Source organism: Lagenorhynchus albirostris, chromosome 2 (assembly GCF_949774975.1).
Source record: "Lagenorhynchus albirostris chromosome 2, mLagAlb1.1, whole genome shotgun sequence".
In the NCBI taxonomy this organism is placed as follows: Eukaryota; Metazoa; Chordata; class Mammalia; order Artiodactyla; family Delphinidae; genus Lagenorhynchus; species Lagenorhynchus albirostris.
Window position 1 is genome coordinate 80,345,610 of NC_083096.1, and position 23,290 is coordinate 80,368,899.

Genomic DNA, 23,290 nt, shown 5'->3' on the forward strand with positions numbered 1-23,290 from the left:
GGCAACTGGAAGGCAGGTGCCCCCAAGATTCCATGACCGCCCCCCCACCTACCAGTTCTGTTATTGCAACTCCAGACGGTAACGTCGCATGCTGGGTCCTCCTCTGTCACTCCTGTCTGAGTGTGAGCTATAGACGGTGCCTTTGGCTCTGAGCGCTGGCATAATGAACCTTGTTTTTGCGGTTGGAAACCCTCAAGTTTCTCCCAACAGTAAGTTAAGAATTCCAGTTTCTGTCATCCCTCAGTCCTGATTAAACTTATGTGATTTCACATGTTTTTAATCCATCATATGTTTGGGTTTCTTCTCCCCAGTCCCTGGCTCTACCTTTTCTGCCACATGTCACCATGGCAGTATCTCTTGGCCCTTTATCTGATCTGAGGGTAGAACTTACACTCACGCAAATCAACCAGGAGCTTCAGTTGTAGCTGGCAGAGAAGAAGCAGGACTTCCAAGACCTCCCAGAGAAATTCCTTGTATCCCAAGCTACTGCCTACTCCCTGGCCAACCAGCTGCAGAAATACAGTTAAGTCCTAGGGGTCATGGTCACCAACGTGATGAATGATCATGGTCTTCCCTCTGAGAAACAAAAACTCTCCAGACTTGGTCTCCTATTCCCTTTGTCATTTTGAATTTCATTCTGACCACAATCCAGGAAAGGTAGAAGTGGCTCTTTTACCCTCAGTTCCCTGAGGATGGGAAGACTCAGGCACAAAGAGTTGAGCCACTTTTCCAGGTTTGCGGTGAGTTGTAGGGTGAGATTAGAGTTAAAATCCCAGATATTGATTCTTGGTTCAGGCACTGAACTGCCTGTTTCTCTCAGGAACAAGCTAAACTGTGTCAATTGGAATCTTTTCTCTTCTGTATCTGATCCTGCATCACTGTTGGCTAAACGACTGGGACTGATGAACTCCATCAGTTCAGGTTTCCCTGAGGTCCCATTGGCAAAGCCCTGTGCTAGTTACACTGGGGTGCCATGGTGGTTACACACTGGGGGAAGCAGGGGATAGTACCTGCTTAAAGGGAGCTTAAGGATGAGTCTGCTCCTCTCTGAAACCATGGGCTACCTGTTTGAGTTGTAATGAATAATGAGGAAATTCGGACAAAGCTCTGACAATAGTCCCTGGCACAGTATAACACAGTAAGTTCAAGTTCTACTATGTCTAATAACACAAACTTTCATAGTATTTGGGCACATTTTTTCCCAGGTCCTTATGGTTTCATGTATTCTCTTTCACACAAGTGTATCCAGGTGAGTTTTTTTACCTTTGAGATACTTGTTCATTACTGAAATCCCAGCACAAGGGAACCATCAGTCCTATAGTCCTAGGGGTCTTCCCAACCACACAGGAATCACCAGGAATGGCCCTGCTCAGCGTTTCACCTAAGAGGCTGCAAGTATTGGTAAGTGGCCCAGGATTCAGTGTCAGTTTGCCAAACACCAGTTCATCTTGTCTAGTTACTTTCTGTGCCCAGGAGCTTCTGTTTCCTCAGCTCTAAACCAGGGAGTAACCAAATGCCATGCAGGTGGGAGGCTGAGGAATCAGATGTGGAAATCCCTGTGTAGAGCCTGGTACCGAGGTTACATCTGTCCTTGGGATGGACCCTGCCTCTTCCCTTGAAGGCAGTGACCACAGCAGCCTGTCCAGCTTTCCCCTGAGGCAGCGTCTCTCTTTCCTCAGAGTATGAAGCATTTAAGGACATCATTGAATCTGTGCTGGGGGAGAAGCTGCTGTTTGAGGTGCTGAGGCTAGCAGAGAAGCTGGCAGAGAAGCCCACGCAAGCTGAGAAGTGAGGTAAGGAGGGCAGAGATGTTCATGGCAGGCACATGGCACAATATTTATAAACCAGCAGAACACCAATTGGTGAATTACGGACTCCAATTGTTATTCAGAGACTCATTTACTCTGCTTTTAAAAACACTATTGACTTAAAATCACATATCATGAAATTCACCAAATTCAAGTCAACAACTCAGTGGTATTTGGTACCCTCACAATGTTATGCAATCAATACCTCATTTACCTTTAAATCACAACCCCCTCCTGACTGACTACACCTTGTCATCCATTCTTGACCCTGTCATTCTCATGTTTTTTTCCAATTCACACCAGCTGTATCTGTCCACACTCCTTGGGGATGTTCTCACAGAAATCCCTAATAGTGTGTCATCTTTGCATTTTAAAATTGTATCTTCTGTCCCACCTTAGGACATGTGATATCCTAACTCGAAGTCAGGCACGAGAGCTGACCCAGTTACAGCGGACATTACGGGAAGTGAAAGATGACTCTGTCCTACTCCAGCAGCACCTCAAGGACCTCCTCACCCACAACGACCTTGACAACCACCAGGGGCAGGTCTTCTAAGAGCGGCTGACTGAGGGACACAGGCTGGCAGAGCACCTTGCCCACAAGCTCAGCCCACCTAAGGGGGCCACAGTACCTGATAACATTGAGCTGCTCCAAGGTCCCCTGCTCACAAGAGACTCCACACCTGCACTAGGAATGTTTTTTATCAGCTTTCCTGTTTCATGTCCCGTTTAGGGCTATGATAGGAGCAGGACTGGCTGAGTGGGAGAACAGAGGAGAAATGCACAGGGTGGAGGGCATAGTATTCCAACTGTCTGATTCCTCCCTGATGGACCATGGCCTTTGGCGCAGGAGGCAGCATCCGCCCAGTGTTAAACCACAGAAAGGACGATGTGACAGGAGGCAGCTTGTTAGAGTGAAAAGAGCTCTGGACTAAGCATGAAAGTTCCCAGGGTCCAGCCTGAGGGCGGCTGTCTTTAGTAACAGTGAGTGAGTGATTGATTTTTCCCTATCCCAGTATCTGTTTCCTCTTCTGTAAAATGGATCAACTAATCTGTTGATGGTAGCTGTAGTGATGAAATGGGGAAATATTTACGAATGCACTGCAGAAAAAAGAAAGCCCTTCACTGTGTGGTGCCAGATAAGGTACTTGATGTGGTCAGACTTGGTGTTGGGAAAGTTGTTTAGACTGGACCACTTTCCATAGAGAGACTTTCCCTTGATAACCAGCAGAAGCCACCTGGAAGAGCCCAGGATGTTCCCAGGTGGAGGGATGTGGGACATGGTTCTTCTCCTTAGAGAAAGGAGGGGATCTTGTGAGAGCTGTGAAGGTTCATAGAGCCTGTGTCTTTGGCAGAATTTGTGGCAGGATGGATGATCCAGCTGTAGAAGCCAAGATGGAAGGTGGACAAGTATGCAGTGATATAAGGGAGAAAGGACACTTTAAATGTTTGTCCAATTCCAGGCAGAAGGTGTCATGATGATGATCCTCTGGTTTAGAGTCAGAGTGCCTGATGGATCAGAAATCCATGCTAGGGCAATTGTTTAAAGACAATGCATTAGAACTTCCATACAGTACTAATTCATACCTAGGTATTTATGAGTCTATGACCATGTGAGTTGCTGTGTTGGTAGTGAGTGACGTGGCAAGAAGCTGTCTTCTTGGATATTTCTGAATTTGCAGAAATTCGTGAAGATGAGGAAGATGAACAAGCACAAGAGATACTCACATCTAGGTAACAGTGAACTAGCAGGAGCTGGTAATGGGTAGGTAAATTATGGACAGGGTCACAGAAACAACAGTGAGGTCAAGAGAGTCACAGATGCCAGACACAAGGAGAAGCAGAACTGCAGACTGTATTGATTTACTTCACTCAACCCACATGGAAATGGCCGTGTTAACTTGGTCGTCTGTTGTCTCTGTGCTACTTGTATGTACGACCCAAGGTGAATGCACCACCCTTAGGATTTCCTGCACACACAGAGAATATCTATTCTCTCCTAAAGGAACTCCAAGGTGAGATAAATATCTACTCCTACACAGTTGTTTTAGGTCCTTGGGAGGAAGGTACCTAGCAAAGGAATTAGTAGAGAAGTAACCAGAAAAATTAAGCATCAGGACAACTATCTAGAAAAAAAATTGGTTGTCATGTGACAGTAGTAAGAGAAAGAGGCCTCGGAGGGCTTTCTATTCCTAAAAAGAAGGCATAATATCTCTGGGAGTCTATAATGCCTTAATAGCCGTATTCACTTGACTACTTTATCTTAAATTGAACATGACTTAGGACCACGGGGGTAGCATCTGGTATGGAAGTTCTTTTGTGTTTCATGTTCCTGAAGGTACCATACTGGGATGGTTGAGTCTCACTCCTCATCAGATGTTGTGTGGCCAGTGCACGGAGCACCTGCTGGTCTCCCTCTCCTGCCCCATGGCAGTCACACTCCACCTCACGTACGGGAGGATAGTTCCTTCCCTCTTTAAGGGGACTGCCCTTTTGGTTTCTCTGACACTCCCGATGCCTCCCATCAAAACCAGGCAGGGCAGCTTGGGGTCGGATCCTCTTTGTTTAATTTTCTGTCATCCCTCTCCCACCTGGCACAGCGTGGAACTGCAGGAGGTTGAAAAGAAGGAAGTGCCTCAGGAATCCCAGGATGAATGTGTTTTGACTCCTTCAATTCTCCAAGGAAGTTCTGACTGCAACCAGCCTTACAGTGATGGCAAGTTTGCATTTGATGAATCAGAAGTGGGCCCTGCTCCAGATGGAGCCTGTGGTTGCTCCCATGCTGAAGAGGATGAAATTCCAACTGATCTCCCAAGTAGCCTCCATATTTGTTCCCCACACCTGTGTAGACTGAGGAAGGTCATCTCTGAAGATAGTCCCTATAGACACATCTTGCTTAAATCAGGGAAAAGGATCTATTATGAAACACAGACATCAGGTGGCTCAGGGAGCCTTTATCCCTTTCTAGGCCCCAGTCATGCCTTTGTCACCCTGGCACCAGTGTCAGGCATTTGGACCCAAATCAGGTGTGACAAACTCTCATCCACCTTGGGTGGAAATCTACAGGAGGTGTTTGTCAGACCTAGTTTGGATCAAATGTGTCTTGTCACCTGCAATGACCTAATTTTTGTTTTTTTGTACAATGTCCCTGGCCCTTCTATCCTTATCCAGACACAACGGCAGACTTGCATATACATCAGGAGAGGTTGTTTCCCTGGTTTCACTGCTCTCAGTCCCAGTCTCCATCTTCTCTATGTTGGCTTCTAACTGTTAGCTAAGCAGTCATCTGAAAACCAGGACAGACACAGCTGTACCATTGCCTTGTTTGGATGTTTCCATGAAGCAAGGCTGGGCTCTGGCAGTCCCTCAGCTTTGAATGGGGATGGTTTCTGTGTCGCACCAAAGATTCTTTTTTGGTTTGAGGGTTTATACAATTCATCCATCACTCAAGTCTCAAGTATAAATTCCTCTAAACCATCAGCAACCACATAATCTGATGGGACTAACCAATACTGTAGAAACAATTCTAGAAAATAACTCAGCTCATTTTCTAGGATCACTGGGGAAAATATATCATTAACTATTTATACAGGCTCAGAACAAAGGATGTTGGGAGAGCACTCTACCAGATCAATAAGAGAATTTCCCTGATGGGTCTGGGGTCCAGTCTAATTCTAAGACTTAAGTGTCCTGGAATGTCTCTGCTAATGTATTATGTTCTTGCACTGAGAATATTCATGTCCTTGTGGTGTGTTCACTGAGTAGGTATGTGTGAGACGTGATTTGCTTATTGTGACCCACTGTCTCTGAATTTCTTGCTAGACAATCAAAATTATCATAAGCAAGTGGATGGACAAGAGCCAGTGTCCCCCAGGTAATTCTGAAGATTTGTGGGCTGTGAATGTCAGTAGTGACAACAGGAGACCTCAAATCCAGGGAAAAACAATTACTAAATGTAACTCTTTCATCCATTCAGTCAACAGTCAAATATCCCTTTTAACAACGTTGTCTATTTTTATTGCGGTAGTTGTGTGGGTTTCAATTTATTAATCCTTCAAGTATAGTAACGTACAGTGAGTTGACCCTGGTGAAATAGCCAAACTTGGGGGTTCCTGTAATTAAGTGTTCTCTCCTGTGTGGTTAACAGCAGGTGAGATTCATATCTCCTTGTGCCTGTTTGGCATCAGCATGTTGGTAAATATTTGATAGCAAGTGAAGAAACTAGAAGAAATTCATATTATAACAAAATATTGAGGAAATAGTTCCTGAAGGCAGAATATCTAGAGTCTATAATTCCTCAAAAGCTGTATTCACTTGGGCACTGCATATACAGATCAACACAATATATGCAAACAAGTTGGAACCACTATCTTAGTCTGTGTGTGCTGGGGCTCATGACTACAGCATGCAGGGAGAGTTCAGTCTCCTCCCTCAACAGCTGGTTGTGTGGCCAGAGCATCTGCTGGTCTCTCCCTCTCCCAACCCATGGAAGCCACACTCCAGTTCACATACAGGAGGATAATTATTTCCTTCTTTAGGAGGACTTCCCCTTTGCTTTCTGTGTCCACTCCCTATGCCTCCCATCAACACCAGCTAGGACAGCATGCTGTCTGCTCCTCTTAGTTTAATCTTCTGTCTTCCCTTTGCCACCTGACACAGCGTGAACCTACAGGATGTTGGAAAGAAGGAAGTGCTCCAGGAATCCCAAGATGAATGTGTTTTGGCTCCTTCAACTCCCCAGGAAGGTTCTAACTGCTACCAGCCTTACAGTGATGAAAAATTTGCATTTGATGAGGAGAAAGTGGGGTCTGCTCTGGATGGAGCCTGTGGTTGCTCCCATGCTAAAGAGGATGAAATTTCAACTGGTCTCCCAGGTAATCTCCATTATCTTTGTTAGTATACTCAGAGAATTAATCTGCTTAGATAGACTGTATGCTTACATATTGAAGCCTGGTTTGAACCAGACTATACAATTGCATTTAAAATAAGACATTCTACAAGTTAGTGAACTTTTCTCAGTTCCTAGTCTTGTTTGTCCCTGTGGCAAATCACTGGAACGAAGGCAGTCCTGCCAGACTCACATGTACATTGTGGCACAGGAAGTAACTTTGAGGCCTCCTAATTTTAAATGAATGTCTTATATCACACGAAATTCTCTAATTTTCATTCCTGAGCAATGTCCCTGAGTTCCCTTACGTGTCTGAGTCTGATGGCAGTCTTGTTTCTATCTTTGGAGATGTCACTACATTGATTCACTTCTGTTAACCCACAGTCTACCTCCTTTCATTTGTGTTATCTTGTCCAGAGTCTTCTGAAACCAAAATATAAGCCCCACTGTCACACTTGGTACATTTCTCTGAAGCAAGGCAGGGCCCTGGAACTTCCCAAGCTGATGAATGGCCATTGTTTCTTTGCAGCTTTGAAGATTCTTTTTTTTTTTTTTTTTTGGCTTTTATAAATTTATTTATTTATTTATTTATTGGCTGCGTTGTACCTTTGTTGCTGCGTGCGGGTTTTCTCTAGTCACGGTGAGCAGGGGCTACTCTTCGTTGTGGTGCACGGGCTTCTCACTGCGGTGGCTTCTCTTGTTGCAGAGCATGGGCTCTAGGTGCACGGGCTTCAGTAGTTCTGGCATGAGGGCTCAGTAGTTGTGGCTTGCGGGTTCTAGAGTGCAGGCTCAGTAGTTGTGGCGCACGGGCTTAGCTGCTCCGTGGCACGTGGGATCTTCCCGGACCAGGGCTCGAACCCGTGTCCCCTGCATTGGCGGGCAGATTCTTAACCACTGTGCCACCAGGGAAGTCCCTGAAGATTCTTTTGACTTGATGGTGTGTAGATTCCACTCCCATCTAATCTCAATGTATAATTCATCTAACCCATTAACAAAGAGTATTTCAGATAGAAAAGCCTGACTATTACAGCAACGCTCTAGGATGGTAGCTGGGCATTTCCCCAGGATCTGTAGGGAAAAGGATTTGTTTAGCCATTTGCACAGACTCGGGACATAGGATACTCTGAGGATGACCTGTCATATCAAGGAAATTTGTCCAGTGGCTCAAGGAGGAAACCCAGTGCCTTCTTATGAGGCTCTCTTTGGGGCCTCCTGGGCTATTTCTCTCACAATAGCCTGTTATCACACTGTGAAGATTGGCACAGGATTGGGCATTTGTGAAGGAGTTTTGCCTGATGTAACTGTCCTGTTAATTTATTTGTAGAAAACCAAACTGATCACAATGACCTTCAAGGACCAGTGGCTATTGCCACAAGGTAATTTTGAATATTTGTGGGCCGTTAATACAATGATGACACCTGCAGGTCTCTGGTCCAGGGAAAAGCAGAAAGTGCTGAATATATTGTATCATCAATTTTCCCAACCACGAATTATCATTTTTTGTAATATTTTCTGCTTTCATTGTGGTACTTATATTGTTTCCCATTTCTTATTAACTTCTCAAGTTTATAACCCAAGCCAGTTGACCCAGGTAAACTAAGTCAGAGTGATTTTTTGGCACTCACTCGTTATCTCCAGTGTGGTTTATAGAGTGAGATGCATATTTGTTTTCTGCCTGTTTGGCGTTAGCATGTTGGCATGTATGTCATAGCAAGAAATGTAAATAGACCATAATATTACTATACCATGCCACAGTATTTAGAGAGGCCTCGATGGCATGAGATTTCTGGGATACCAGAATGTCCCAAAAGCTGTATGCACTTGCCCGTTCCATGTGACACTCAATGCAACGTAAATGAAAGGGTGAAAGCCACTGGTACGTGACTCTATATGTTGTGAGTCATGACTGTACCATCCAGAGATAATTCAGTCTCTTTCTTCATCAGCTTGTTATTTGGCCAGAGCACTGAGCACCTAGTGTCCTTTCTATCTCCTGCCCCTGTGAAAAAACACACTCTGTCCCACACACAAAAGGGAGTTTTTCCCTCTTTAAAGGATCAGGCCCTTGGCTTGCTTCACCACTCCCTTAAACACGCCATCAGAACCAGGTAGGACTCTACGATTGCTGATCCCTCTTGGGTTAATCTTCAGTCCTGCCTCCCCACCAGGCTCAGCAGGGAGCTGCCACAGATGGTAGAGAATGGTGTCCCACGGGACTCACTGGATGAATACTGTTTGATTTACTCAATTCTTCCTGGTCTGTCAGACTCCTTCTGGCCTTATACAAGTGCTGCCTTCTTCTCATTTGAGGAAGTGGATGTCTCTTATGCTTGGGATGTAACCACTGAGTATTCTTTATCAATGTGATAAAACTCCAACTGGACTCCCAGGTAGACTCTGTATTCTTTGTATCCCACGCCTCAGGCAGTGCTGAGATGTGTCATCCCTGTGTACAAGCTCTGTAGACATAGTGATTTGAATCAGGCTCTATGACAGAGTTTTAAGCACAGACATCAGGTGGGTCAGGGAGCTGTGCTCTGTTCTTCATCCAGGCCAAGCCTATGGGTCAGACGCCAAGTTAGATAATGGATCCAAGGCAGGTGTGACAAACTCACTCACCTGCAGGTGTGCAAGTGCACAGGGATGACTGTCTTTTTTCCTGATTCCCATGAAATGTCTCTTCTTACATACAAGCCTCCCATTTTCATACCCAAAAAATGTCCCTTGAATTTCTGTGCCTTTCCAGAGACGTTGACAGCCTTAATTCCATCTTTGGATTGTTGTTTCACTGGTGTCACTTCTGTCATCCCCAGTGTCTGTCTCCTCTAAGTTGGCTGTCTTAGTGAAGCAGTCATCTGAACACCGGGACACGAAGACCTCTACCATCACCTTGTTTGTATGTTTCCATGAACCAAGGCAGAGCCCTGGCATTTCCCTACCCCATGAATGGCCAAAGATTCAGTGTAGCAACAAACATTCTTTTTTTTTTTTTTTTGCGGTACGCGGGCCTCTCACTGTTGTGGCCTCTCCCGTTGCGGAGCACAGGCTCTGGCGGCGCATACTCAGCGGCCACAGGCTCCGGACGCGCAGGCTCAGCGGCCATGGCTCACGGGCCCAGCCGCTCCGTGGCATGTAGGATCTTCCCGGACCGGGGCACGAACCCGTGTCCCCTGCATCGGCAGGCGGACTCTCAACCACTGCACCACCCTGGGAAGCCCAAACATTCATTTTGATTCAAGGTTTTGTAGATTCCATCCATCATTCTGCTAAACCAGCCAGTGTATGATGATAAAAGCCTGAATATTACACTATTCTGTTGGAATGCAGGTGAGCTATTCCCCAGAATCTGTGGGGAAAAGATGTGTTTAACTTTTTACTCAGACTTGGAAGAGGGTACTGTGGTGAGGATCTACCAGGTCAGGGAGATCTTGGCTGATGGCTCAGGAAAGCAAACCAAGGCAGGTACATAAGACACAACCTGAGGCCTCCTGGAATATTCTTCTTAAAATATCCTATCGTCCCACTGGTGATGTTTTTGTCCCCATGGTAGTGTTGGATACTGGATTATTATCGTACACAGGATGATCTGCTTAGTGTTTCTGGCCCGGTCTGAATTTTTTTTTTTTTTACATCTTTATTGGAGTATAATTGCTTTACAATGGTGTGTTAGTTTCTGCTTTATAACAAAGTGAATCAGTTATACATATACATATGTTCCCATATCTCTTCCCTCTTGTGTCTCCCTCCCTCCCACCCTCCCTATCCCACCCCTCCAGGCGGTCACAAAGCACCGAGCTGATCTCCCTGTGCTATACGGCTGCTTCCCACTAGCTATCTATTTTACGTTTGGTAGTGTATATATGTCCATGCCACTCTCTCACTTTGTCACAGCTTACTCTTCCCCCTCCCCATATCCTCAAGTCCGTTCTCTAGTAGGTCTGTGTCTTTATTCCTGTCTTACCCCTAGGTTCTTCATGACATTTTTTTTTCTTATATGCCATATATATGTGTTAGCATACGGTATTTGTCTTTTTCTTTCTGACTTACTTCACTCTGTATGACAGACTCTATGTCCATCCACCTCACTACAAATAACTCAATTTCGTTTCTTTTTATGGCTGAGTAATATTCCATTGTATACATGTGCCACATCTTCTTTATCCATTCATCCGATGATGGACACTTAGGTTGTTTCCATCTCCTGGCTATTGTAAATAGAGCTGCAATGAATATTTTGGTACATGACTCTTTCTGAATTATGGTTTTCTCAGGGTATATACCCAGTAATGGGATTGCTGGGTCATATGGTAATTCTATTTTTAGTTGTTTAAGGAACCTCCATACTGTTCTCCATAGTGGCTGTACCAATTCACATTCCCACCAGCAGTGCAAAAGTGTTCCCTTTTCTCCACACCCTCTCCAGCATTTATTGTTTCTAGATTTTTTGATGATGGCCATTCTAACGGGTGTGAGATGATATCTCATTGTAGTTTTGATTTGCATTTCTCTAATGATTAATGATGTTGAACATTCTTTCATGTGTTTGTTGGCAATCTGTATATCTTCTTTGGAGAAATGTCTATTTAGGTCTTCTGCCCAGTTTTGGATTGGGTTGTTTGTTTTTTTGTTATTGAGCTGCATGAGCTGCTTATAAATTTTGGAGATTAATCTTTTGTCAGTTGCTTCATTTGCAAATATTTTTTCCCATTCTGAGGGTTGTCTTTTGGTCTTGTTTATGGTTTCCTTTGCTGTGCAAAAGCTTTGTAGTTTCATTAGGTCCCATCCCATTTGTTTATTTTTCTTTCCATTTCTCTAGGAGGTGGGTCAAAAAGGATCTTGCTGTGATTTGTCCTAGAGGGTTCTGCCTAGGTTTTCCTCTAAGAGTTTGATAGTTTCTGGCCTTACATTTAGGTCTTTAATACATGTTGAGCTTATTTTTGTATATGGTGTTAGGGAGTGTTCTAATCTCATACTTTTACATGTACCTGTCCAGTTTTCCCAGCACCACTTATTGAAGAGGCTGTCCTTTCTCCACTGTACAGTCCTGCCTCCTTTATCAAAGATAAGGTGACCATATGTGCGTGGGTTTTTCTCTGGGCTTTCTATCCTGTTCCATTGATCTATTTTTCTGTTTTTGTGCCAGTACCATACTGTCTTGATTACTGTAGCTTTGTAGTATAGTCTGAATTCAGGGAGCCTGATTCCTCCAGCTCCATTTTTCGTTCTCAAGATTGCTTTGGCTATTCGGGGTCTTTTGTGTTTCCATCCAAATTGTGAAATTTTTTGTTCCCTGTCTGAATTTATCTGTAGGAAATCATACTGTTCTTGAGGAAGAGGAAGACCAAGACCTTATCTGTTCTAGGTAACCATGAAGAAACATGGGTCTTAATTCAGTGGTGACATCTGGTCATCTCAGATGCAGGGAAATCTGAAAGTGCTGAATATGCCTATTTCTTCCATTCTGACAACCACAAAGTGTCCCTTTTAATAATGTTGTCTGCTTTCACTGCAGTACTTGTATAGGCCCCTTTATGAATCCCTCTCAATTATAGTAACCTACAGTCAGTTGATGCAGGGGTACTAATCAGCCACCCGATTTCTTGCAGTCTCCTGTTCTCTCCTTTCTATTAAAACCAGCATGAGATGCATATCTGCCTCTGCCTGTTTGGCCTTACCACACTGGCAGGTATTTGATGGCAAGGAAAGGAACGAGAAAAAAATTCGTGTCACATCTCAGTATTAGAGAAATTGGCCTTGGAAACACAAGACTTCTAGGAGCCCATTATGCTGCCAGAGCCTATTCACTTGGCTGCTACGTGTAAATTTCACCAAAAACTTATGCTATTGTTGAAGCCGCCTTTACGGTTTCTGAGGGCGTGTGTGATGTGACTGCTGTGTACTGGGGTAGTTCAGTCTCCTTCCTCCTGGGCTCGTTTCTGATCAGTGCTCAGAGCACGTCATGCTCACTTTCTCCCCCTCCCTCTCTCTCCCTTTCCCTTTGCAAGCACCCGCTGGCCCCAGATAGGAAAGGATTTTTATACCTCCCTTTATGGGGACTTTCCATTTCTTTTCTGTGACTGTTAGGCAGCTAGCTACAGATGAGCAGCAGGGGAAGGCAGAGGTGGAGACTCAGGATATGTGAGCCAAACAAGGAGGGGCTGAGGGACAGGTTGCGGTCAGCACGTCCTGAAGCAGCAGGAAGCACCTGGCCGAAGGGGAATTCCCTGAGGCACGCAGGCGCAGTTTGAGCCAAGCGATAACTGGAGATAACCCCAACTTCATTATGTCATCATTATAATAGAATTTACATGTGGTTTCAATCCCCCCCCTCCCCGCCATGGGCTTTATCTTAGCGAATTTGGGTAAAAACATGGAATTATGGGTAAAAGCATGAGCAATATAACCCGTCACTCACGTGACGAGACCTTGTCACTGGATCTTAACCCAACTCCTACCCTTAGGTTCAAAGCGCTTATAAACACCCCGCGCCCCTATAGCTGGGCTGGTTTCACTTCGCAGAAGCCAGTCTGCGCTCTCTCCGAGAGTGTGTCTATGCTTTAAGTAAACTTTGCTTTGAACTTACACCCGAAGTGTTCGTCTGCAATTCCTGGCTTAATATTACAAGGACCGAGATGGCTGGTCCGGATTCATCTATTGACCTCCTCGGTTGAAACCCTCCAACACAACGCACACCAAACCCATAACATGACCGGTCCCTTAACCCTCCCATCAAAACCCGCCAGGACTCCGTGTTCATGAATATTTGCTGTTTAATCATCAGTCCTCCCGACCCCACAAAGCTCAGTCTGGAGCTGCTGGCGTTAGAAGAGAATGAAGTCCAGCAGGACTCACTGGAGGAAAGTGATTTGACTGGTTCTATTGGCCATCGTCTGTCAGACTCCTGTACGCCTTACACAAGTGCCTCATTCCAATCGGATAAAAGGGAGGTCTCCACAGTTCTAGACGTAAATGGTGAGTACTCCCGTTATAAAGAACATTAAGATCCTGGTAGGTCACAAGGTAGCATCTGTATTCTTTGTATCCAACAACCAGTACAGGCTATGAGCGGCATCCCTGTAAACAGGTCCTCAGACTCATGTTGATTTGAATTACGTTCTTGGATTTAATTTTTAAAAGGCATCCATCATCTGCCTTTTCATTCTTCTTGTCCCAGGCTGACCTCTGTCACCTGGACCCCCCTCACCAGTGCAGGCATTCGGTATCAAGTCAGACTAGAGAGGGGAAGTGGAGGGGTAAGGGCAGGATCTGGGCTGCCACAGTCTCACCTGCACGAATTTGTGTAACAGACCTCTCTTTTTCAAGATAAGGATCCTCATACTCATGAAATTATGTTGCTAATTTTATTTCTTGAAGTTTCTTACAAAGTCTCTGGCTTTCCACACGTTTTCAGTCTGCTCCATATTTGCAGTGTCTGTTATATTGTTCGCCAGCTCCAGGCTTTTTCCCTGAGCTGCCTACCTCCCTCTGAAGCATTTGCATACCAGATCCTGAATATAAAATCCTGTCCATGCCCTGTGATTTCCAGGAAGCCACAGATCTGTCTCAGGTGTCCCATCCTTCAGAAATAGCCATGGTTCTCCTCCTTTGTGTAGCCACAATGAGCCTGCCATGTGTGGGTTATAGTTTCAATCGTGTGTGTAGTCTCAGTGGTATAATCTCATGGAAACTATCCACAACCTGTACACCTGATGGGGTTATTGACCTACTTTATGAGCAAGTTCCCCTTGGGCAGCAGTTCATAGGGCGTGTAGATTAAAACCTGGTTTGCGTTACTTCTCGGGCTATGTTTTTGACTTTTCTTCTATGAGAAGCATTTGCATTGTTAGAAGCTTTACTAATAAAATCATCTTGAAAAAGTAGAAGAAACCCCATTGTGTATTGGACTATATCTGTCTTCTTTTATAATTAAATTGGCCATGAAAAATGGTTCTTGTTCAGTGTGTGCCTTTTCACAGTGGGACCATCCTCTTTCCTGTTTCCCGTTCCTCCTGAGGTACAGAGAAGCAAAGGCTTTCTCAGGATTATAGTAGTTCACAAACCAGAAATGGAACACGTGGTTATTGTGCACCTGTTGTATACCATGCACCTTACTAAGCAAACTCCATGTGAGCCGTAACCCATTCAGTCCTCGGGGGACACTCTCAGGTAGGTGTGTTATCTCATGGTAGAGCCGAGGGCACTGAGGCTCAGCAAGGTCCCTTCACTTGCCCAAGGCTCCCGGCCACTGGGCTGTGGGACACTGGCCTCTCCTTGGCCTGACTCCCTGGCTCAGGCTCTGTCCGCTCCTCTCAGCAGTCGGACCCGTCAGCGACTACGTTTTCCTTTTTGCCCTGAACCAAATGATTTGAAACTATCTGAATCTTAAACACAAAGTTGCCAGACTGGCGCAGAGAACTCCTGTGGTCCCTCGCTCAGAGCTGCCAGCTCCTAATCCATCAGTGCACTTTGTCCCGTGAGCAGAGCTGGCTGCTCATCCAGCCCCTCCAGGCGAAGCCACAGCTCCACGAGCCTCTCTGTGGACAATCAGCAAGGGGTGAGAGGTCCATGTCTCTCAGTGCCTCCTGCCCCCAGAATTATCTGCTCTCACTCAGGGTCCAGGGAGGCCTTGAGTTTGGCTGTGCTGGTGCCCTTAAAAAGCTGCAGAGCTCTATCTCAGATACTCCAACAGCCGGGTCTGAGTTTCCATGAGGAGGAGAAGAAATTCTCAGACACACCTCTCAGAAGTGAGATGTGTGTGATATGGCGCAGCCCTGCCAGGCCATCACTCACAACGGGCCAGGAAAGGCCAAACTCCCCCCCAGATGGGCTGAGAGGAATGAATGGAACATGTAAATAGTACACAGATCCGCCTGTGTCTGGGTTCTGATGATAACCTGAGGACAGTGTGGCTAGCTGGGATGCAGCAGCATGGGCACAGGTTGTCGGGTCTGTCCCATCCTCTCTGTACAAGGAGAAACCCTGTAGAAACCGTACAAACACTAGATTTTTAAATTACCACTTGACCTTGTATTGGAGGCTTCCCCACACAGTAATAATATTGGTCAGTATTGTCGATGTTTGATGAAATGTTTTGTCCTTTTCCCATGCAAATGCAAAGAATATTCCAAGCATAGGTAGACAAATAAAATTACATGATGAAATTACGCAGTGAGAATTAAAAACAATCCTAGACATTGATTCAAAATCACATTGGAGAGTGGGGATACCAGGTTTTGACAGTTCTTTCACCCACCAGATTTATTAATTTAAGAGGTTTTACCCTTCAGCCCAATGTGAATTATCATAAAATCTGATTAAGTGTCCTAAAATTGATGATTAATGATTAATGAACTCTGCCTGGAAGAAATAGGAAGGGCACGCTGGGCTGAGAGAAGTGCTTGTGGAAAAGGTCCTGGAAGCTCAGAGAGGCTCCTGGTGCAGGGCTGGGGTCAGGGAGGGGCCAGCCGCGTCCAGGAGGATTTGTAGAAGGGAGTTGTGGGAAGTGATGTTGCAGAAGAAAGAGGGGCAGAAGGCAGGAGGACTACAAAGGCAGGTGAGGAGTTTAGAGTCTGTGTAGTAGAGGAGGGAGGATGAATTTCCACAAGCTGAGGAGCATGTGATGAAACAGGATTTGGGGGTAATAAGATAGGTGACCTTTCGTAGTGTGGAGAGGACAGAATCAGAGAAAGCAGTTAGAAGGAGATTGGATGAATCACTGATGAGAGTCAGACATGGATGCTCTCTGGAAGACTAAGTGGTAACAGATATATGAGAGACACTTTAAGGAAACAGTTAAACAAACCTCGCTGAGGATGAGGATGTATGGGGGGAGGTGGGGGGGGGCCACAGCAATGTGCAGCAGGTCCTGTGGGCCATGACCTCACCTGAGCCTGAGCTGGACTGGAGGAGGGTACTTCATACCTTTGGTTAGCCCACGTTCTGAGAATATGTGTTCATTTCACAGGAGAAATATCAAAATATTTGATTAGGAGCACTTTCCAGACCCCACTGGAGGGGTGGGTAACATAAGGAGTGTGCACTGTATTATCAGTCTAAAGAAACACAAATTCTGATTCTGCAGCACTTCTGTACCTAAGCTTCCAATGAGGGATTCAGGCCTCTACTACACTACTTCTATCTGCTAATACCATCCGTCCCCACTCTGCCCCATGTGGCAATAGAATATACACATGTATGGGTGAGTGGAAAGGTAGACAAAAGTTAAACGTAAGGAAGTTCGAAAGGTTCCAGAACTGTGAAACATTCTATTAACTTGGTCCATATACTGTAGATTCTCAATTCCTTTTTCTATTGGTACCTGAAGGCTTTAGGCCATACTTCTTCCCCTTTTCTTTTATTCTTGTGGGTAGATATCAACAACTCTTTCTCCCCCATGCCTTGAAGCCTGTTTAGAGCCTTCTCTCTAGGCTATAGGACTAAGGCTGATAGCTGAATAATAGGCGTGACCTCATATGCCATCCAAAGCCCTCTAGATTCAAGTGGGTGATTTTTCATTTCAAGGATGCTGCAGCCTAGCACCTGCCATCTCAGCATGCCCAGGCACAGCCATAAAAATGACATCTCCTTCATGTACGTGATGTCTGCCTTTATTGTCTGGGTTATTGGGTGGTTTCACTCATAGGCAGGAACATCAGAAATGGGTGTTCTGGGAGGGATTAGCTCAGGAAAACTTGGATTGGTCCTACTGAACCCTCTTTTCCTTTCAGGTGACACCTGGGAGGACTGTCACCAAAGGCCTTTGAGTTTCCAAGGCCCAGGGGTACAAACTTCACAAGCACAGCTGCAGAAAAGCACCCACATGACCAATTATCTGCAACTGCAGCTGGACCAGCATTTCAATTGTGGGCACAGCAAAGCCACACTCGGTCTTTCCTCCACCATTTGGGGCTTTACTGCCAACACCAATTCTGGAAGCCAAGGACCACTCTTCCTAGGTAAAAAATAAAAGGGGATTAGGAAGCTCAAGTTGTCTCAGGGTTGAGGGTGGAGGGGGCAATGGGGCCTTTCCCACTCCGTCTGTAGTAGGTCTGGTTGAAATCTGTGATGCTCTACCAGAGTGAGGTGAGCAAGAGCCTGGGATTTAGGACCAGCTCTGCCTCAGGCCCTGGGTTTGCAAACTCCTGATTGTTTCACTGGGCCAAGTTATTTATCTCCTTAGGTATTCACATCTCACATCCCTCATCTGAACTCTTGAAAAATTATATCCCCATTCCATGTTTGTTGGGAATATTAAGCAACATGATGTCCAGAAAGCCTGATCAGTAAAAATGGTTTGATAACAACTATGAATATATAGCATCTAACCATTGTGTCTTTCTGGTGCTTTAACACTTACAAAATGATTGCACATGTGTTGTTTCCTCTGAGGTAGAGCACTTTTTTGATCCCCACTTTCTCTGCGACCCGTGTTCCCTTGCTTCCTCAGAAAGGTAGGTTGGCCAGTATTTTCCTCTCCTTTCAACATCCACCCTCAAGTCAATTTTCCCCTGCTAGGTGCTCTCAGTAACAGTGTATTAGTAACATTCTGTAGCAATGTAAACCCTGGCCACACAACTCAGCCTCCAGTTAATTTTCATATCCAGGTTATTTTCCTTTTTTCCCCTCTTTTTAAAATAAAGGGCCACCCTCACCCATGAGGTGTACTGATCTGTCTATTTTATGCCACTCCATTTAGTTCATAATCTTCATTCATCTCCACGGCCATGTCCTCAGTTTTCTTCTCCTTGGGATCCACCTCTGCTCAGATTTTCTTTTTATTTTTCTTTGTTTGTTTGTTTTTGCGGTATGCGGGCCTCTCACTGCTGTGGCCTCTCCTGTTGCGGAGCACCCGCTCCAGACGCGCAGGCTTAGCGGCCATGGCTGATGGGCCCAGCCGCTCCGCGGCATGTGGGATCTTCCCGGACCGGGGCACGAACCCGTGTCCCCTGCATCGGCAGGCGGACTCTCAACCACTGCGCCACCAGGGAAGCCCGGAACTTTTTCTTTCTTTCTTTTTTTTTATCAGTTGTATTTTTCTTGACTTTTTTTTTTTTTGGCATTTGGGGACATGTTTGCCCTGTGGTAGTCTTACCAATACTGGGTAGTGTTAGGAAGATCAACAAAAAGCAAATACAAAAATGTCTCCATTGGTTTCCACTCACCACAGACTTTCAGATGGCCTTTCTTGTTCCTGGACACTTTCCTTACTTGATGTCCCTCCTGGGTGGGGAAGTAAGTCATAGTAAGATCATGCAAAACAACAGCTCCCGTTGGCTGTGGTTTTATCTTCAGAGCTGGGTTTGGATGCTTCCATTGGAATGAAGAACCCTCCCAAGCTGGAGGGTGAGGTCTTAGCTGCCAGCAAGCATGAGTGTCTGGTCTGTAGCAAGATTAATGCCTTAAGTGTCCTGAAACAGAAGATTATCACAAGAAAACTGCCGTTCAGCAAGTGGAGACTAGCGTGCCAATTCCCTGGCCTTCAAGCTTAGGGTACAGAGGTAATCGCATCTGAGGCTCTTATGTGTACTTCTTCCTTATACTCTTTACCTAAGATTATAGCTCAGTCTCCCACTATTTTTTCTCTTCCTCGTTTGTTTACTCAACAGCTGATGCTACCTCGTCTGGTCTTTCCTCTCTTTTCCATGGGGGCTGCCACCCTGCCAGGCCCTTCCATCTCCATCTCTTGTTTGCACTCTGAACTCTGTTGAGTTCCTATAGCTGCTGTCCTGATATTCCCTCTGACCTTTCCTTTTAGCCACAGGGAAGCCCAGATCCATGGTCCTCCTCATCAGAAGAGCATCATTTAGGCCACTGAACATATAGTCCTTCGCCTGATCTCACACACTTTCTTGGTTTCTTTGCCTTATTCTCCCTTCCCCGCTCCCAAACTCCACTGCCTATTTCTACCAGGATCATGTGTTGATGAATCACTTGTATGTGGGTTGGCTTTTGGAGAACCTTATCTAGGAAAGCCCTTAACCCTCAACTTCTGCACATGAATAAGAAGAAATGAAACAGGAAAAAGAGCCCTGATTACAAAAACTAAGTAAGAACCTGGGTCATAGGTGGGAGTGCTGGACTGGCCTGGAGTCACCTCAGCCCCAGGTGGGCAGTTCTGTGCTACTGTGCATGGGGCTTCCAGGGACTCACTGGAGCTGGCAGTAGGTGGGGGACAGTAGATGGCGCCCTAAAGGGACATTAGCCAAAAGGAGATGCAGAGGCCAGGTTTTCAATATGCATAAAAGCATGAAGTGCATAGGCATTCAGACCTCTCCCCTGTTTTCAAATTACTCCTTCTACATGTTCAGTAAAAATCCTGAAAAATGAACTCAGTTGGAATCTGAGGCCAAGGAATGTAGGAGAGCATGGTAGTGAATAAACTTTGGGCCAGATTTATGAAGACCCAGGGAAATACACAAGAATCCAATATAATCATTGCTTCAGACAAATCTAATTGAGAAGGCAAGTTATTTATATGAGAGTGCCAGAGAAAGACCAAAAAATCCTTAGGGCCAGTGGGAAAGAAATCTGTGCTGGAGTAGATGGAGAGAAGAAACAGAATGGTGTGAAATAGTGTAGGTCTACTGAGTAGTTCTAAATCATGCTATTATAAAATAAAAACTGGGTGAGTTTTTTTTTTGCGGTACGCGGGCCTCTCACTGTTGTGGCCTCTCCCGTTGCGGAGCACAGGCTCCGGACGCGCAGGCTCAGCGGCCATGGCTCACGGGCCCAGCCGCTCCGCGGCATGTGGGATCTTCCCGGACCGGGGCACGAACCCGTGTCCCCTGCATCGGCAGGCGGACCCTCAACCACTGCGCCACCAGCGAAGCCCCCTCTTTTTTTTTTTTTTTTTAAATGAGGGAACCGGCGGTAGGAGCTGGAGGGGCCCACCGGGCCCTTTAGACCCCCTAGTGGCACAGGATGGCTGCCCCACCCTGGGAGTGCCAGCAGCCTCCCTGCAGAGGCCCGAGGGTATGCCCAGGCTGCCCCCAGCGCAGGGCCCATGACACACTGGCTTAAATCTACAATTACATATATTCAATGATGACCAGCTGTACAAAACTCAAAGTTTCCTCAGTCAGCTCTTGATGAGTGGAGTTCATCCTTAAAGATTCCTGATGATGGAATGAGGACTCCCTAAGTATGGCATACTTAATACTTGTTTTCTATTGCTTTGATACATGGACAGCTTGACTGAATACGAAGGGCTTGTCTACAATGAATTTATTGATTTTTAAAATAATATGGTCTCGGTTTTTATGTTCTGTTGAGATGTAGAATATAAACTTATTTTCTTTACATTGATGGCAAAGGGTGGTCTGGAGCTTCACAGGAAATTTTTTCTTTTTTTAAAAAAATCTTTTAGCTCTAATAGGAGTTGACCATTCCAGTTCTGTTTCTCCCAAGTCTCTATGACTTTCTCTCTGATCCTTTCTCATTATCTTTTATTCATTTCTATTCTGTTTGATACTTTCATTTTTTAGTTCAATGTCCCTTATAATTTTAGATAAATATCATCCCTTATGTACCTTGTCATTTAGCCTCTTTTTCAGAGAATTTTCTGTTCCTTCAGTTTTTTCTAATCTCTGCCAATTCTAATTTCTCATTTCTTCTTTCTTGTCTACTTCTATTTTGTGCTGTGTATTTCTTATGTGAAATTTTGGAGCTTTTCCCCACATATTTGTGTGTGTGTGTGTGTGTGTGTGTGTGTGTGTGTGTGTGTGTCTACAAATGCTTTGTTCAGAAACAATTCAGATACGGATGCCATTTTACATTTTTCCTATGTTTTGTGATTGATTTTTGTGTGTGTGTGTGATTGATTTTGAAGGGAACGTTTTTATGAGCTGAAAATTTTGACTCTCTATGTTCTTTCTTCTTCTGTCACCTTGGAATAAATGCTGTATGATTTTCATTTTACCATGACTAGGTGTACCTGAATGAGAAACTGCAGTTCTACGTAGGAACAGATGAGTGCTTTGAGTGGCTTAGTCGATTTCTTAGGTCTAGATGTCTCTGTCTTGTGTAGTTACTCTAGCAGATGTAAGGTTTTGGGGAAAGCCATGGTGTGTCTCCTGATTCTGGGATTCTGTTTCTTCCAGTAGGATCTTTAATTTCTACCAGTTGCTTCATTCTTTTTCTTCACCACAAGCATCCAAAGGATGTTACCTTCAGCTTGGTCTCACACCTGATCCCAGTAACTGTACCTCCCCAAGACTGTCATGCTCTGGTCCTCTGCACTGTCGAACCCTTCCTGTCAATTCCCCAGACACCAGAGCTTTAGTCGACCAGGTCACGGGCATCCTCTGAGTTTATCCACATACTCTTTCTGTGAGTAATTTTACCAGGGTTCCCTCCTGAGTATGCCCTCCCTCTGACCTCTCCTCTATGTGCAGAGTCTTTGCTGCTCCCTCTACTGCTGTGTGGCTCCCAGACCTGGGTAAAAACAAACCAGTTGGAGTCCACAGTGCACTCTGGCCCCTGGTTGTTTGGGGCAGGGTTTTGAGTGGTGTCCTTGACTCTCTATGTTAGTCCCTAGCCCTCTGAAATGCATGTGGAGAGATTCTGCTGCCATTATCCTAGGTAGACCTGTGCTCTCCTATCATTCTTTTTCAAATGCAGATTTTAAATAGTACACAAAATAGACAGAATTATATAACAGAATATCCCCATCTTTGTCAGCCACGATCAACAAATACCAACTTATGGCTGAACTTGTTTTACTATAATCCACTCACTTACCTTTTCCTATATTCTTCAAAGCAAATCTCAGACATCACATTTCATCTGTAATTAGTTCAGCATGTTTCCCTAAATGAGGACTCTTTTTGAAAGTATTATCATCATAGCATTATAATTATTCATAAATTAATTCAAAATCTTTAATATCATAAAATCGTGTTCAAATTTCCCGTTATTGTTTTTGTTAGTATTCTTTCTTGGGATCCAAATAAAATCCACAAACTGTGATCAGTAGGATATGTGTTTAAGTCTTTTACATATGTTTCCCCTCAGTTTCTTCCTCCCTCCCTCCCTTCCTTCCTCCCTCTGTTCCTTCCTTCCTCCCTTCCTCTCTCTCTCTCTTGCTCTCTCGCTCTTGCTTTAGCTCTCTCTTGGTCTTTTGCTGTCCTTTTTTCTTTCTTTTTTAATCATTCATTTGTTAAAGAAACTGAGTTGTTTGTTCTGTAGCATTCTGACAATCTAAATTGTATAACTGGGTGTACTTTAATCACTTCTTCTGTCCTCCATTCTTTCTTTTTGGTGGTAGAATCTACAGCAGTGCTGTAATGTAATGAAAATGCAAGTCACATATGTAATTACAATTTTTCTAGTAGCCACAATGAAAAATAAAAAGTATAAGCACACAACAATACAAATATAATCTTCTACATAGCTAATTAATACTACACATTAAAGGAAATATAATTCTACCAAAGTTTTAAAGTTGTGTTTAATAGAAGAATATTGTGCATGTCTTCAGCTTTTAAGTTTACATTCACATGAATTATAAATTAAATATAATTAAAATCCACTTCCTCAGTCCTACTAGCTACATTCTAAGTGTTCAACAGCCATATGTGTCTAGTGGCCCCTATTT

The 23,290-nt window shown here is 44.7% G+C and overlaps 1 protein-coding gene across 1 annotated transcript; it reads left to right on the forward strand.

The window, feature by feature from the left end:
* Positions 1–344: 344 nt before the first annotated feature.
* LOC132515470 (neuroblastoma breakpoint family member 4-like) lies at positions 345–19,184 on the forward strand. Its single transcript, XM_060141883.1, is given in 12 exon segments — positions 345–522; positions 1,680–1,788; positions 2,208–2,436; positions 3,491–3,573; positions 4,409–4,623; positions 5,631–5,682; positions 6,468–6,682; positions 8,021–8,072; positions 8,865–9,033; positions 13,440–13,668; positions 17,424–17,651; positions 18,988–19,184. Coding segments are annotated over 12 exon segments (1,956 nt in total).
* The last annotated feature ends 4,106 nt before the right edge of the window (positions 19,185–23,290 follow it).